Below are 18322 nucleotides of genomic sequence, written 5' to 3' on the forward strand. Positions count from 1 at the left end.
CCTTATAAAGTAAGCCAGACAAATATCTCTGCTGTCAGGCCACAGAGAAGAATATCGAGGCTTTAAGAGTCCCACATTTTCTCTTCTCCTCTTCCTTCATAAATTAAAATAAAAAATCTAAAGACCAGAGTTATCTGTTCTTTAGAATTTTATCTAGAAAGGAAATAATTTCTAGATATAAATGGTCTTTTTTTTTTTTCCAAAAAATTATATGCCTGGAGGGTAGAGAAATCTACTATACCACAGGCTAACTTGCAAGTTTTCCTTTGGTACCACCTCCTAAGAAAACTGTACCAAACGGTTTCTGGTACAGACAGCTTCATCACTGACAGAATGAAATAGCAGGAATGGGGTCATCTCAATCTTTTTACAATACAATGTTGCTTTTAAAAACTATGTAAGTGATTAAATTTAGCCAAATAACAGTCCCAGTGAAACGTCTAAAGAATATACAGGATTAGACTACAAATTAATAAAAAAAAAAAAACCTGTATCAAAAACAAGCTAAATTTCATAAAGCTATTCTTAGAGAGTAGTATGCTCATTGTGAAATTATTTACATTAGTAAATGCTTAGTCTATCTTTTCTTTTTTAAAAATTTGATTTATTTCACACAGAGAGAGAGCACAAGCAGGCAGAGTAGCAGGCAGAGGGAGAGGGAGAAGCAGGCTCCCTGCTGAGTAAGGTGTCCAACACCAGGCTCGATTACAGGACCCTGGGAACCCAGGTGCCCCTAACCTATTTCTTTATACTACTACGTAAATTTCAATCCAGACCAAGTAAATGAGTATAAATTGAGATTTTAATTTATTTTGTAGTAGAAGATAAAGCATAATCAAGAACAAATGCATCAAATTCAATACCTCTTCATGATAAAAACACTCAACAGAAAAGGTAAAATTTCCTCAGACTCACAAAGAACATCTACAAAAAACCCACAACTAACATCACACTTAATTTTTTTCCCTAAAGTCAGGAAGAAGACAAGGATGTCCACTTTTGCCACTTTTATTTAACCCTGTACTAGAATTTTTAGTCAGGGCAATTAAGCAAGACAATGAAATAAAAAGCATCCAGATTGGAAATAAAGAAGTAAAACTATCTCTATTTGCAGATGACAGGATTCTGTATATAGAAAACCTTTTTTTTTTTTTTTTTTTTAAGTAAGCTCCGTGCCCAGTGTGGAACCCAACGTGGGGCTTGAACCCATAACCCTGAGATCAAGACCTAAACTGGTATCAAGAATCAGACGCTTAACTGACTGAGCCATCCAAGCACTGCTGTATATAAAAAATCTTTAGTAACCTACTAAAACTCTATTAGAACTAATAAATGGGTTCAGTGATGTTGCAGGATAGAAGATCAACATACAAAAGTTAATTGTAGAGTTGACCCTTGAACAACATGGTTTAAACCACGCAGGTCCACTTACATGCAGATTTGTTTTTGATAAACACAGTACTACAAATATATTTTCCCTTCCTTATGGTTTTCTTAACATTTTCTTTTCTCTGGTTACTTTATTATAGAATACAGTATATACTACATATAGCATAAAAATATGAGTTAATCAACTGTTCATAAGTAAGGCTTCATGTCAACAGTAAGCTATTAAGTAGGCTAGTTAAGCTTTGGGAAGTCACAAGTTATAAACAGATCTTCAGCTGTGCAGAGATTTGGCACCTCAAGTCCCTTTATTCAAAGGTCAACTGCATTTCTCTAAAGCACTAATAAGCTTAAGAAACAAATGAACATAGGGCAGAAAAAAGAGGCAAATCAAGAAACAGACTCTTAACTATAGAGTACCAGCTGATGGTTACTGGAGGGGAGGTGGGCTAAACAGGTGATGGGGATTTAAGGAGGCAGCTGTGATGAGCACCGGGTACTGTGCATAAATGATGAGCCACTAAATTCCACACCTGAAACTAATATTATACTGTATATTAACTAACTGGAATTTAAATAAAAACTCAAAAAAAATAAAGCACCAACGAACAAACTGAAAATGATATTAAGAAGACAATGCCATTTATAACATCAGAAAATAAAATACTTAAAGAACTGATTTAACAAACAAAATGTAATACTTATACTTTGAAAACCACAAAACGAGTTCCTGAAAGAAATTAAAGGCCTAAGTAAATAGAAGACATACTACATTCATGAATCATTTTAATATTAGTAAGATGGGAATACTCCCCAAACTGAATCTACAGATTCAATGCAATCTCTACCAAAATCCCAGCTGACTTCTTTGCAACAATTGACAAGTTAAAATTTCTTCGGAAATTCAAGAAACCCAGAGTAGCCAAAACAATCTTGAAAAAGAACAAAGTTGGAAAACTCACACATCGCAATTTCAAAACTTACTACAGAACTACAGTAATCAAAACAATAGTGTAGTGCCATTAAGGACAGATATACAAATCAATGAAGCAGATCTGAGAGTCCAGGAAAAAACCCTTGCATTTATGGTCAATTGATTTTTAACAAGAATGCCAAGACAATCAATAGGAAAATAATAGTCTTTTCAACAAATAATGTTTGAAACAACTGGCTATCCACATACGAAACAATTAATTTGTATCCTTACCTTATACCATGTACAAAAATTAACTTAAAATGGATCAAAGACATAAATGTAAGAGCTAAAACTATAAAACTCTTAGAAGAAAACACAGGCATAAATCTTTGGGACATTGGATTAGGCAATGGTTTCCTAGGTATGAAACCGAAATACAAGCAACAACAACAAAAACAGATAAATAGGACTTGTCTACGGCCATACCACCCTGAACGCGCCCGATCTCGTCTGATAAATAGGACTTAAAATTTTATGCTTCAAAGGACATCATCAAGAAAGTAAAAAGACAACCCACGAAAATGGGAGAAAACTTCTGCAAAGCAGATATATAATAAATGACCTGTTTCTAGACTATCTAAAGAACCCTTAAAACTCAATAATAAATATACAAATAACCCAATTTAAAAATGGGCAAAGGACCTAAACAAACAGTTCTGCAAAGAAGATATACAACTTACAAGATATACAACAACAAACAAGATATACAAACAGGCTCGATATCATTAGTTATTAGTCAAATGTAAATGTAAAAAATGAGATACCACTTCACATCCACTAGGATGAATGATAACTTTTTGAAAACAGAACAACTACCGGCAAGAATACGGAGAAACTGGAATCCTCATACACTGTTGGTGGGAATGTAAAATGGTGCAGCCAGTATGGAAGAGAAGGCAGTTCCTCAAAGGAATCAGATGTAGAATTATCGTATGACCCAGGAATTCTACTTCTAGTTAAAAGCCCAAGAGAACAGAAAGGTAAACCAAACAAAAACTTGTAAATAAATGTTTATAGCAACATTATTCACACTAGCCACATAGAAAAGATACAAATGTCCATTACCTGGGGGATAAGTACAGTGTGGATAACTGGTGAATATAGCTATACAAGGGAATATTATTTGGCCATTAAAAGAAATTAAGTACATGCTACAACGTAAATATGGAAAACATGTTACACACACGCAAAAAAAAACAACAGTCACAAAGACCACATACTGTATGATTCCATTAATATGAAATGTCAAGAATAGGTCAATTCAGGGCGCCTGCATGGCTCAGTCATTAAGCCTCTGTCTTAGGCTCTGGTCATGATCCCAGGGTCCTGGGATCGAGCCCCAAATTGGGCTCTCTGCTGAGCGGGAAGCCTGCTTCTCTGTCTCCCACTCCCTTGCTTGTGTTCCCTCTCTTGCTGTGTCTCTCTCTGTCAAATAAATAAATAAAATCTTAAAAAAAAAAAAAAAGAGGAATAGGAAAATTCATGAAGAGAGAAAGCAGATTAGCGGTGGCCTAGGTGTGTGGGCCTAGGAGGCAAATAAGGAATGAATGCTTGGGTACTTTCCACTTTTCAGATAGGGAATAGTACAGTGTTTCTTTTGGGGGAGATAAAAATGTTCTACAATTGTAATGATAGCTGTACAACTCTAAATATATTAAAAGTCACCAAACTGCACACTATAAGTAGGTGAATTGTAGGGTGTGTGAATTATATCTCAACAAAGCTGCTATTAAAAAAAAAAAAAAGAAGGAGAAAAAGAAAAAAGAACAAGTGCATTAGAGTCCCAAGCTTAGCTTTAATTTCAAATGGCATGATCCTCTGCTTTCCCAATTTTCACATTCTATTTAAAAATATCTTGAATGTAGAAGCCCCTGGGTGGCTCAGTGAGTTAGCCTCTGCCTTTGGCTTGGGTCATGATCTTGGGTTCCTGGGATCAAGCCCTGCATTGGGCCCTCTGCTCAGCGGGAAGCCTGCTTGCCGCCCTCTCTGTCTGCCTCTCTGCCTACTTGTGATCTTTCTCTCTCTGTCAAATAAATATTTACAATCTTTAAAAAAAAAATCTTGAGTATAGCCATTAATTAGCTCATCTACGTGGTTTCTAGCCCTCAGAGACAAGAGGGAAAACATTTTTTTAAAGGGTAAAAAGTGTTGAGAATCAGTGTTCTATAGGATTCACAATAATAGTTCCACTGCTTTTTCCTTTTTTTTTTTTTTTTTTTAAGATTTTAAAGTAATCTCTATACCCAACATGGGCCTCAAATTTAAACCCCGAGATCAAGAGTCACATGTTCCTTCAACTGAGCCAGCCAGGCACCCCCAATTTCACTGGTCTTAGGAATAAAGCACCCAACGAATGGATGACTGAAAAGACTAAATCAGGATCATGTCCAGGCCATAACAATGATGGAATAAGATTCAAGTAGAAGACAAAATAAAACCATCATCAACAGGCTTCACCCTATTTTTACTATGTGTGGTCGATCACCCAACCACTAGAGGAAAACTTGCAGACGCTACAAGACCTGCAAATTTTACTTTTCATCAATAAAACACCAACTACCCAGAAAAAGAACAATTTCCAGAAACTTTCACCTCTTCAGTTTTAAGTCAATGGATTTTATTAGAAAAATTCTATCATTTCACCCGAAGTCATGAGCAGTCGACCATTCATTCAATCAGCAAATACACGCTTGTGCATTTTCTACATGCCAGGTACTCTATGGATTAGAAAGACAGAACAAAGTATGATTTTTTACCAGAAAGAGTTACAATCAATCAAAGGATAAGACATGTACCAAAATCTCCCAGAATGGTAAAAGTGCCATACAAATGAAACAAATGAACTGCTCTAGGAGCAATTTGGGAGGCCAGAAGGGTTCACTTTCCAGATAAGGAATGAAAAGGAAAGGCTGATGAAAGAGGTAAATCTAGGACTAAACAGTGAAGGATGAATAGAAGTTCTAATATTAGAAATAGGTCAGGGAGAGCTCTTTTAGAAAAAGGAATAGCATGGATAGAATTAGGAAGACAGCCAAGTGTTAACATGAAGAGTGAGTATTTCAAATGTGAACCGTACACGGTGTTTTGGTAGGGGAGAAGTAAGGAAGAAATGCGGTCATTAAGCTAGGGCCAGAGTGAAGAGGATTTTGAATGCCATGTTAGAATATGAATTTGATCGCATGGTCAATAAAGTACTCATAATGACTTACAAGCAAAGGACAAAAGAAGCAAATGATACTTTAGAAAAATTACACTGACAGCCTGGAATGGAGTGGTTGAAAGGGAGGGAGACTGGTCTACAACAGTTCCAGCAAAACAGAAAGGACACTGCACTCAGAAAGAAGCAATGAAAATAAAATTGTTTATATGGTAAGGCAATTTACAATTTTCCATATTTCTATGTACTTCATGGCAATTTCATATTAGTTAACTGCTCAAATCAAGCCAAGGGACCCCAGTCACGACAAGCTATAAACACCTATACAAAAAATTACTGCACTCCAAAATCCCACAAGGGTTATCTGAGATATAATCATGTACCAAATCAAAGGGCATAGTTCATTTTCCAAAAGACACAATCTAGTTACTAACAGCCCTAGAAGATACACATTATTTCTATACTAACATATAACAATGCTCTAGGGAAGTGACAAACAATCATGTTTTGAGGACAAATATTTTTTGCATTTTTTTTCTTTCCATCATCTTTATCAGTGCAGATATTTGCATGAAAACAGGATCACTGGTCCTTGGGGATTCATCAGTTCCTATTGCTTATTTTTCATCCATGTCATCCTCTCAATTAATGCAGGAAAGAGGATTGAGACATCGAAACACCAGATTAGGGTGTCAAGTAAATGTCAACCCCTAGAGTAGATGAATAATCTGTAAGGACAAAAAAAGATCTTGTTTTTATGCAAATACACCATATACAACAAAACAAAGAGAGACTGTACCCAAGAAGTCCAATACATATCAATATAAATCTTTCCAATTCTATTAGCTAAAACTATTTTCTATATGTCAGTTAATTTGTTGCAATAAGGGAAAAATGACAGTAAGTTACAAAGCTTTGCTACAGAAATTGAAATAAGGCTGAATTTTGAACCAGAAAATAATTCTGAAAGATCTTAGCTGTGCTCATGGGACTCATATGTCAGAAATGAGCATTTCTGTTACAGAATTTTGGTTCAGTACTTAAGGTGGCCGAGTTAAGTGACTGCAAATCCCCACCTACAATGTCTTAAGTTTCAGAAATACAAACACTGAATGGTAATAATATTTTTAATTGTGTGGATTAAAAACTAAAACCACACCAAGTTTCTGACTCTGTGGAAAGCTACTAAAATAAACTTTACTGATGTTTAGGGGAACTCTTTATTCTAAAAAATGATAAAAAGAAAGACTCATTTATCCTGTAGTAAGAGCTTTCAAGGTAAAATAAATAGTTGATAAGATAAAATCTTTTATAGAAAAATTCTAGCTAATAACAAAAAATGACAGAATTAGAATATTACCATCTGGCAAACTATAATAAAATAGGGGATCTAGGCAGTTACCAAAAGCTGCTAAAACTCTTGTGTAAGGCTGATGGAGAATTTTATAATGAATAATCAGGCTAACAATACCTTCATCAACTAATTAATTTTAATATCACAAAGAGAGAGAGGCAGACATGATGTACTTTCTGATGGATATATACAATTCCATTCAGGAAACAGCCAAAATAAAAATAGACTCAACTTGTATCTGTGAAAGCTACAAGATCTAACAACCAGGAAATAAAAAGGGATAAATGAACATATTAAGCACTACCATAAGAATGTGAACAACAAAATCCACAATGTATAAAATTCTACAGAATAACTAGGTTCAATAAATAGCAAGGGAAAATAAAAGGGGGGTTGAACTATGAGAGATGAAGATAGACTTAAGAGACATATCAATCAAATACAGTGTATAAACCTTATTTAGGACCTGATTCTAATAAACCAACTGTATAAAGACAATTCTAAATCAACCAGAGGAATCTGAATCCTGATTAGCTATTTGAAGATATTACACAAGCTTGTTAAAAACTTTTAGGCATGGGGCCCCTGGGTGGCTCAGTCATTAAGCATCTGCCTCTGGCTGGGGTCATGATCCTGGTGTTCTGGGATGGAGCTCCACATTAGGCTCCCTGCTCAGTGGGAAGCCTACTTCTCCCTCTCTCACTTCCACAGCTTGTGTTCCCTCACTTTCTGTCACTCTGTCAAATAAATAATAACATCTTTTAAAAAAAAATTTAGGCATAATAATGGCATTGTGGTTATATTTAAAAAGGTGAAGGAAGAAGACAGATCTTGTCTTTTGGAAATATGTATGGAGTTATTGGGCGATGAGATAAGATAATAACTAAGATTTGCTTTAAAACAGGGGTGCCTTGGGGTACCTGGGTGGCTCAGTGGGTTAAGCCTCTACCTTCAGCTCAGGTCATGGTCTCAGGGTCCTGGGATCGAGGCCCACATCGGGCTCTCTGCTTGGCCGGGAGCCTGCTTACCCACCGCCCCCCCCCCGCCTACTTGTGAACTGTCAAATAAATAAATAAATCTTTAAAAATAAATATATAAAATAATTATGGGAGGCTGTATAAGTGAAACTGATTGGCCCATATGCTAACTATTAAAGCTGGGTCATGGTCCTATAAGGTCATTATTCTATTCTCTCTACTTTGGTATATGTTTAAAATTCTCCATAATAAAAAATGGGGGCAAATTTTATCTTTCTCAGTAGGAAAGCAAAAAAAGAAATACTAATCCGAGGAAACATGGCAATTTCAACTACAACTAACTAGAGACAATACTGTTGATAAACACATTTGGCAATATAGCACCTTCTTGATATGAGCATAAAACTTATTTCATTTAAAAAATCGACACAGAGAGATAAAGTGGTAGTATTATTATTACACCATTTACTATCCAGAGCTAGTAATAGAATCAACTTTTATATTATACCAACCTAGCATTCATTAATTTAATAACCACAGATTTGCCTTTTCATTATAAATACTGGAAGTCCATGACATACATGGTCAGTATTAATTTTGCCAACACATAAATTTTAATCTCAAGAAATAAATGACCAGTTTACACAGAGGAGAGTTAGCTAACAATGGGTGAACCTAGCAGACCACCTAGCACCCGTGGTCTGTTGTTTCTTGCTCCTTGATTCATGAAGTGATTAAAAAACATTTTTTTTAAGATTCTATTTCCTTGAGAGAGAGAGAGAGTAAGAGAGAGAACATGAGAGGGGAGAGGGTCAGAGGGAGAAGCAGACTCCCTGCTGAACAGGGAGCCCAATGCAGGACTCAATCCCGGGACTCCAGGATCATGACCCGAGCCGAAGGCAGTCACTTAACCAACTGAGCCACCCAGGTGCCCAAAAAACATTTTTTGGTAAAAGAAAGCCAACTATTAATGACAATGAGGGAAATAAAAAAAGATAAAGAGGTCTAAAAAAGTGACAGACTATTAGAAAAAAATTTGAAGTTTTAAATGAAATTTTAGAGTGAAATATTGAATTTGGCAGTAATTTAGACAAACAATCTGAACAAATACTCTATAACAATTTATAAAACTGTTTTTGGGATTGTTCTAATCAGCGCAAAACTTGCATGTTTGAAGAAAATTACAAGCTACTATAGCATCTCACAACTGTGGATTCAGGAAGGTGTCAGAAGTACCCACTGACAACAAAGTTCTAACCACTGTATTTATGCTGAGTTCCTCTTTCAATTACAAAGTGAGAATTGCTACAATTCCTTTCCCAATTTTATAATGAATACAGCATAGAAAGAAATATAATCTATCAATGAAACAAATGTACACTAAAAGAATGGAGAGCAGACAGTAATAAATGAGAAGTTTTAAAATTTTAGTCGTGACAGCAGACTATGTTCTTGGTCTGCTATATGGCCCTTCCATTGGGGAACCAATCCTCCCTCCCATTCCATGGGCTTGAATCAGACTAACCCCTCTAATCTGTATCTGCATCCTGGACCCAGGCTTGGTCCACCAGGGTTCTCCATGCTAACTGGCTGAAGTACTGGTTCTAAGATAGGTATCTGAGTCAAGATGGTACAGTGTGAGTCCTCCCCAGGACCTTTCTCTTGGAGTGTTCAGACAAGACATTCTTCATTTTGGGATTATCAGATTTAAAGACACATAAACTGAAGCTCCTTTTGCCCCTCTCCCCCTGTGCTAGTTCAAAGAATAAGACTAATCCAAGAGCCTGGAACGCAAAACAAAACCCAAAACAAGAGCACATCTCAATGACATCATCAAAAGTCAAACATCTAAATACCTTCAAAGTTATTTCTACTCCTGAAATTTTGATTTATGTGAATTCATAAGGTCCCTCTTTTGCTTAAGCTACTTTGACTTGACATTCTATCGCTTTCAACTGAAAGGGTTTCCAATATACTTTCACTGTAGAGAGAAAAATAACTTGTTACTGAGTACACTCAGAAATTATTCTAGTATACTACATCATAAAAGGAACTCTAGATTACGGTGACTTCTTACCTTCACGACGCCTAGTAAAGACACTTTCGGAATTATAGCTAGCACTCATCATGAAATACACAACATGCAACCCTGAAAAAATGTGATGGGGGTACTCACACTCATCCAGCCCCAGCTGATAGGCCAAGTTCTGTAGGCCTCGTACCTTCTCCATCAAATTAGCTGTGGTGAGGCTCCCCAGTTCTGAAATAGAATCATTTATTTCAAAACCGTATCTTTCTATTTTCTCTAGTTAACAATCCATTCAGGCTGGAAATCCTTGCTATAAAGATTTTCGAGCTTAATTCTTACCTAGTAAGTAGAAAATGGATCCGTATCTCTTCTCATCCAATTCTTCCCCTTATACACAAACACACCAGTGAATTTTTCCTACTGTTGCAAAATGCTTCAGATGAACTTATGTTTAAGGCACAGGTCAGTTCATATGGAACATAATTGTATGATCCCTTATTAAAAATTTAAAGTTTCCTTAGAAAATACACACTAATGGGATGTTATATAAATGTCCATTTGGAACATTACAACAACGAACCTGAGATGCCCTTGAGACTTAATTTCTCCATGGCTGGAGGAGGGGATCTCCATTTAAGCATTTCATGCAGAACAATGAATTACTTCTGAAGTCAAATAAAGGTGTTATTTTCTCCCACTTATCATGCCACACTCATTATCCATATCTGGCATAAGTAGACTTTTTTGATCTGTTCAGCTGCCTAAATAGCTCAAGAATGCCAGATTTTTACCTTAATTTCAGTCTATTACTTTACAACCATCATGAATCTTATCACCGGAAAGATGTTAAAGTTAAATAAAGTAGAGCAAAATCAAGGAAAATTAATGTTTTTTAATTTAAATTTCTACTTTGTGGTTGAGTTCCAAGTCATTTATCAAACAACAATATTCACTACTTATAGTATTCCTTATGGGAGAAATTGATGGGATAGAAAGAACTAAAAGACATGTCTTAACCCACTAGAGGACTATCAATTAATAGTACTGACAACCATATATAGCAGTAATTTCTAAATAAGGCACTTGTGTTAAACTGGTAAGAGACTGGATTTAAAATATCAGTTTAAATTTTAACTCTTTCTAATAAATCTTAGGCTAAGTTAACCTGTGAACCTTGGATATCATGATACCTAACGCACATGACCTTTATGAGAATTAAACGGGAAAAATTTATGTAACAGCTTTTGTCAACTATAGCATTATACAAAATAAAAGTTAATTAAAGGAATTAAGTTAATTAAAAAGTTAATTAAAGGAATTTTTAGGATTAAAAGAATAATTACAGGAATTTAGCAGCAGAAGAAATCATTATGAGTGGGTCCTGAATTGAAGGGATTTATACATATGGAAAAATAGAGATAAGCATTCAGATATAAAGAAACATCAATCAGCCTGGTTAAGTAAGCAGTCTCACTACAGCAAACACTTGTAAGGGAACAGTGAGAGAAAATTGGAAAGATGGTTTGTAAAGGAACATAAATGTCAGGTTAAAAGTTAGAGGTCACCAGCACTGCTTACCTTTCAACATGTCAATGTCATCACGTTCTATTTCAGCCATCCATTTGGGTGGAGAACTAGTAATAGGCTGTCAGAATATAAGAATATAACCACTCAGATACACACAAAATGTAAAGAGACCATCATCTTCCTTCTTACAGAAAAGTAGCTTGTCACACAGCCTTCAGGTTGTTTGAAAATACTGTCAAGTTACAGTTTCAAAAACCCAGATTTCTCTAGGTTCAGATATGACCTACAAAATAACTGACCTTGCAAAATAATTCTGTTCATTTTTACAGCTGGTCTCAGGGAAATGATTTTAGAAGAAAGGTCTGACTACTACTACTATTTCATAGATACGAGGTTAGTAAAGCAATTAAAGAAATTACTTGAAATTCAGTTCTGGTAAAAGCCTCCAACTAAACTGTTTGAGACCATCAGGAAGTAACATTTTCTGGCAGAGGGGAAGATTCATAGAAAGATGTCTCTCTCTCTCTCTCTACACACACACACACACACACACACACACACACACACACAGGAATATTACTCAACCATTAAAAAGAATGAAATCTTGGGGCACCTGGGAGGCTCATCTGGTTAAGCAACCAACCCTTAGTTCTGGCTCAGGTCATGTTCTTGGGATTGAGCCCAGTACTCAGCAGGGAGTACTCAGCAGGGAGTCTGCTTGAAGATTCTCTCCTTTTGCCCCTCCCCCCACCCACACTCACTATCTCTAAGATAGATAAAATCTTAAAAAAAAAATGAAATCTTGCCATTTGTGACAACATAAATGGACATAAAGGGTATTATGCTAAGTGAAAATAGATCAGACAAAAACAGACAAATAGCACATGATTTCACCTATATGTGAAACTGAAAACAAAACAAATGAACAGATAAAAAACAGAAACAGACTCATGAATACAGAGAACAAACTGGTGGTTGTGTTGGGGGGGATGGGCAAAATAGGTGAAAGGGATTGAGAGGTACAAACTTTCAGTTATAAAGTAAATAAGTCACAGAAATGAAAAGTACAGCACGGGGACTACAGTAAACAATAATGTAATATATATAATTGTTGATTCATTATGTTGTACACCCAAAACTAATATATGTCAACTATACTTCAGTTAAAATGTTTAAAAAGAGGAAATCCTCAATTCGTGAGAAGATTGCAATGATCATCTCTTCAAATTTCATTTTATTGTAGACATTTTAGAAAACTTTAGAATTTTAAATTATCCTCTCATTTTTCTTTTTTTTTTAAGATTTTATTTATTCATGAGAGACAGAGAGAGAGAGACAGACAGAGGCAGAGGGAGAGGCAGGCTCCCCAAGGAACAGGGAGCCCAGTGTGGGACTCGATCCCAGGTCCCTAGGATCATGACCTGAGTCAAAGTCAAACGCTTAACCATCTGAGCCACTCAGACACCCCATCCTCTCATCTCTGAAAAGTGAAGTTACAAAATATGAAGGAGAGCCCATTCTTGGAATAACTTTGGGCAACAGTTTTCAATCCTAGTTGCCCATGAGAATCATCTATGGAACAAAAAAAACCGATGCCCTGGACACACTCCAGATGCACTGATTTAGAATACTGGAGGAGGAATGAGGGTCCATTGGAGAGAACATAGCAAGGGACGTTACATGTGTATTTTTTAATGTAATACTGTCCATTTAACTTCAAAAACATTTTAGCATCTTAAACATACAAACCAGATAACAGAACAATGCACACTGTGTTTAGTACAGAAGGTTCTAGAACTTGTTGCAGTGGCTCTTTGCTTTACAGACAATGAAGAGTTCTACAGCTCATTTGAAAACAAAGTTGAAACCTACACTTAACTAAAAAAGATCCAAACACATCTCATAACAGTGGACCCCCTCCTTTTCCACAGGTAAGAAAGGCAACAGAATGCTGTGTCACTATCACACAAACATGACAAATTGAAGCTAAGTGAACACCCACTGTAGTGTTCACAGGTCCAGCCTCCCAGCACACATCCCAAGCTACAACCAGTACATACGAATTTTTTAAAAGCTCCACAACTGCACACTGATGATTCTGTTGTGTAGGCAGGGGTATGGCTGAGAAACATTATTTCAGCTTTCAGTCTTTCTTCTCTTTTTTTTCCTTAATTAAGATTTGCTGGATACTATGCGACCAATGCATCATATGACTTAATTTTCTAATCAACCCTATTAAACAGGTATTATTCCTCATTTTACAAAGGAGAAAAAAAAACAAGTACAGGAAGATTATAAATCGCTTGCTTCTGGATACATAGCTATTGGACCCAAGATTCAAACCCAGGAAGTCTGAGTACAGAAACCACTATTCTATACTTCCTTTCCTAGAAGGCTATTGGTCAAATTTGCCATTTTTGGCCACCAGTAGGGAAACAGACTATACCAGGGGATTTTAACCTGGGGTCCCGGGATGACCCAACCCCCAGAAACAAAACTTAAAATGAATGTGCATACCTCTAGGGAAAAGAGGTAGATACATAATCAGATTTTCAAAAAACAACATATTTTGGGGCACCTGGGTGGCTCAGTGGGTTAAAGCCTCTATCTTCGGCTCAGGTCATGATCTCAGGGTCGTGGGATTGAGTCCTGCATCGGTCTCTCTGCTCGGCAGGGAGCCTGCTTCCTCCTCTCTCTCTTTGCCTGCCTCTCTGCCTACTTGTGATCTCTCAAATAAATAAAGTCTTTAAAAAAATTTTTAATGAAAGGTTTTTTTTTTTTTTAAGATTTTATTCATTTATTTGACAGAGAGATCACAAGTAGGCAGAGAGGCAGGCAGAGAGAGAGGGAAGCAGGCTCCCTGCTGAGCAGAGAGCCCGACGCGGAGCTCAATCCCAGGACCCTGGGATCATGACCTGAGCTGAAGGCAGAGGCTTTAACCCACTGAGCCACCCAGGCGCCCCTTATTTATATATCTTTTAAAGATTTTATTTATTTATTTGACAGAGAGAGAGATCACAAGTAGGCAGAGAGGCAGGCAGAGAGAGAGGAGGAAGCAGGCTCCCTGCTGAGCAGAGAACCCAATGTGGGACTCAATCCCAAGACCCTGAGGACATGACCTGAGCCGAGGGCAGAGGCTTAACCCACTGAGCCACCCAGGCACCCCTAATGAAAGTTTTTTTTAAAAAACCTCTTATTTCTATTTATAACTCAAAATATTTAGTTGTTACCAAATATAATTAACTGACCTGAAAAGTAAGTATGAATGAGAATGTAAGAAAATTATGTTAGGTACTTTGTACTCTATCTACTGGACGAAAGCTAATCTAATACTATAGCTACTGAGAACTGTTTATTATGTCTGAGGCACTATGCAAAGTATTTTACATGCATGAGAGCATTTTACACTAAGAATCTTATGAGGTAGCTTCAGATAAGACCACTAAGGCTCAAAAATGTTAGGAAACTTGCTCAGGTCACAGAGAGTGAAGCAGCAGATTCAGGACTCAAATCCAAGTGTGTCTGACTCCAAAACCCTACACCTTCCTGAACTCTGCATGCTTAGCCCCTACTGAATGCTAAATGAGCACCAGCCAGCTTTCATACAACCCAAGATCTTGAATAAATGGGAGGCTACCAAGTTTAAACTACCTCTGAGCAGATATTCTCAAGGAATCTGAAAGCCACAGGGCCTTACTATATATTTTTTCTGTTTATTTTTTTTAAGATTTTATTAACTTATTTGAGAGAGACAGAAAACAAGCAGGGAGAGAAGCAGCAGAGCACGAAGGACAAGTCCAGTGAGTAGCCCAATGCAGAGATCAATCTGATGACCCCAAGATCATGACCTGAGACAAAATCAAAAGTCAGACACTGAACTGATGGAGCCACCCAGGTGCCCCTAGGGGGGCCTTAATATTTAACTCAGCACCTATAACTCTAATAATAAGTAGAGAATACTAAGCACATAGCAAGGTACAGAAGGTTCTTGAACTTTCATTGCTACAGTGGCTCTTCCCTATACAGGCAATGAAGAATTCCACAATTTATTTTATTTTTTTAAGATTTTATTTATTTATTTGACACAGAGAGAACAAGCACGAGCAGGGGAAGCAGGAGAGGGAGGAGCAGGGGAAGCAGGCCTGCTTTTGAGCAAGGAGCCTGATGTGGGGCTCAATCCCAGCACCCCAGAATCATGACCTGAGCAGAAGGCAGACACTTAAATGACTGAGCCACCCAGATACCCCTCTATAGTCTGTTTAAAAACAAAATTTTAAAAATTTAAAACTAGTTTTAAAAACATTTAAAACTACCACACTTCACTTAAAAAATGAGAATTATAGTATAAATCCCCAAAGGCATGGTTTACTAGATAGAGCATGAGCTCTGTAATAGATGTAACTTGCATTCAAATCCTGGTTTGTCACTCATTAGAACTTGGGTAAGTAATTTCCAAGGTTCTCTTTCACTTAGTGCTTTTTTTTTTTTTTTTTTTTTTTAAAAAACACTGGACTCAAATGCTTCTGCATATGGTGTTAAGAGTATGGATGCTGGGGCACCTGGGTGGCTCAGTGGGTTAAGCCGCTGCCTTCGGCTCAGGTCATGATCTCAGGGTCCTGGGATCGAGCCCCGCATCGGGCTCTCTGCTCGGCAGGGAGCCTGCTTCCCTCTCTCTCTGCCTGCCTCTCCATCTACTTGTGATTTCTCTCTGTAAAATAAATAAATAAAATCTTTTAAAAAAAAAAAAGAGTATGGATGCTAATAATCAGATAGTGGATTCAAAGCCTGGTTCTAACATGCATAGCATATAACCTTGGATAACCTACTTAACCTCTCTCTCTATGCCCATTTCCTTGTCTATAAAATTGGGCTAATAATAGTACCTGCACCCCACATGGTTTTGTGAAGGTTAAATAATATACATAAAGTACTTAGAAGAGTGCCAGGGATATGGTAAGCACTATGTAAGCGCTAGCTGATACTATAATCACATTCTCCTGGTTGTGGGACTGTAAGAGAATATGTGGACAGCATCAACCACAGCACCTGCTGCCCAGAAAGTACAGAGGTTGTGGCTCTAATGAATATCTTCCTTTGCTTTTTGATGAGCCACTGAGAAACTTCAAAAGCCAGTAAAGAGATATAAGATAAGGTCAAATGCATCCCATAAACAACAGAGAAAAGCTTCAAAATCATCGTTTGGGCAAAAAAGAATACTGATGTTACATTAAAGATTCCAATGGCTTTACCTTAAAAGCTTTTAAGCTAAGAAAAGAGGCTAATAGGCAAAGGTCAAAATGCCAAAACGAACATCTGAACAGAGGAAGACATTATTATCAACATGACGATAATATACACGGATTTCCAGGGCTCTAGTTACAATCTGATTGGAAGCCTATGATATTTTTCTTGAGAGTAAGAAAACAGATCTTTGAACTTCTATTAAGGAGCAAAACACTGGGTAAGCTTCATTAGGTAAGTGAAATATTACTTACACTTTTAAAGGAAGCTGCAAATTCAGCGACACCTGGTACTGAAAAGAAAAAACACATTATTCAATATACATTTTAGTGCCCCAGACATAGAGGAGCTAAATAATAAGAAAACATCCCTGTCTCCAAGGGGCTTATAGTCTGGAAGAGGAGAAAGAGTAACTCAGTAACTATAATACTGGTTAAGTGCTCCAAGAAAGATACCAGGCATGATGGCAAAGGGTCGGGGGAGAAATCTATTATCAGACTGAGGGGGCAGGAAAAGTTTCCTAGAGAAAATGCCTCAACCGAACTTGCAAGGACAGGAGTTCAGTTAGATGAGAGACTGGGGAGATACACTATCTCTTATCAGAAAGTTTAAATTTCTTTTTTAAGTATTCTGTCTTGTCAGGGATTGTTAACTGGGTAATTGTTTATTTAAATATCTCAAGGGAAGAATCACATTAGAAAACATAAAGATAAAAAGCAGATATTCAGGGGCCCCTGGGTGACTCAGTTGGTCAAGTGGCCACCTTCAGCTCAGGTCATGATTCCAGGGTCCTAGGACCAAGCCCTGAATCGGGCTTCCTGCTCAGTGGGGAGCCTGCTTCTCTTTCTCCCTCTGTCCGCCACTCTGCCTACTTGTGCTCTGTCAAGTTTAAAAAAAAAAAAAAAGGGCATGGGGCACGTGGGTGGCTCAGTGGGTTAAGCCTCTGCCTTCAGCTCAGGTCATAGTCTCAGGGTCCTGGGATCGAGCCCCACATCGGGCTCTCTGTTCAGCAGGGAGCCTGCTTCCCCCTTTCTCTCTGCCTATCTGTGATCTCTCTCTGTCAAAATAAAAAAAAAAGGGCAGATATTTTAAAATACTGTTCACCCTTACTAATAAAGAAATATGAATTAAAAAATAATAAAAATTAGTAACATCCAGGGGCACCTGGTGGCTCAGTTGGTTGAGCTTCTGACAATTGGTTTTGTCTCAGATCCTGAGCTAAGAGCCATGAGACTGAACAGTACCCTCTCACCTCCACCCCCTCCCATCAGCCTCTGTGCTCAGCATGCAGTCTTTCTGAGATTCCCTCTCTCCCCTTCCCTCTGCCCCTCCCTGTCCTCTAAAATAAATAAATAAATCTTTAAAAAAATTTTTTGGTAACATCCGGTATTGGCTGGTATGTGGGTAAATGGGCCCTCTCACACACAGCCATCCTCTTCCTTGGGCACAAAGATACATACGGAGTTGTTTGTAATATTAAACAGTGGATCTAAGGTATCCAAATAGGGTAGGAATATATAAACTACAGTTTATCCATTATAATAAAATACTTTAGGAAAATGAAGTAGATTTACACCTAACATAGAAAGAGCCATTAATAAATTACTAGGTAGAATGAGTTAAGCTACATTAGCTTAACCATGTACATATGACCCCATCATTATACCAAAAACAA

General features: G+C 37.2%; 1 protein-coding gene across 9 annotated transcripts in view; it reads right to left on the reverse strand.

Annotated features, from left to right (window-relative positions):
- Positions 1 to 18322, reverse strand: part of LIN52 (lin-52 DREAM MuvB core complex component) — a 140484-nt gene that overhangs the window by 115869 nt on the left and 6293 nt on the right. For 7 of the 9 annotated variants that reach the window (XM_004739280.3, XM_004739282.3, XM_013058687.2 and 4 more), the window contains 3 exons: positions 16902 to 16939; positions 11458 to 11524; positions 10027 to 10110 (listed from right to left, as the gene is read on the reverse strand). In XM_004739280.3, coding sequence (XP_004739337.1) covers positions 10027 to 10110; positions 11458 to 11524; positions 16902 to 16939 — 189 coding nt within the window. Of the gene's footprint in view, positions 1 to 4957; positions 6248 to 10026; positions 10111 to 11457; positions 11525 to 16901; positions 16940 to 18322 lie in introns of those variants that run through there. The other 2 variants (XM_045072402.1, XM_004739284.3) reach the window with 2 other exon arrangements.

The sequence above is a fragment of the Mustela putorius genome, unplaced genomic scaffold (genome assembly GCF_011764305.1).
Source record: "Mustela putorius furo isolate JIRA1106 unplaced genomic scaffold, ASM1176430v1.1 tig00000129_pilon_pilon_pilon, whole genome shotgun sequence".
Lineage (NCBI taxonomy): Eukaryota > Metazoa > Chordata > Mammalia > Carnivora > Mustelidae > Mustela > Mustela putorius.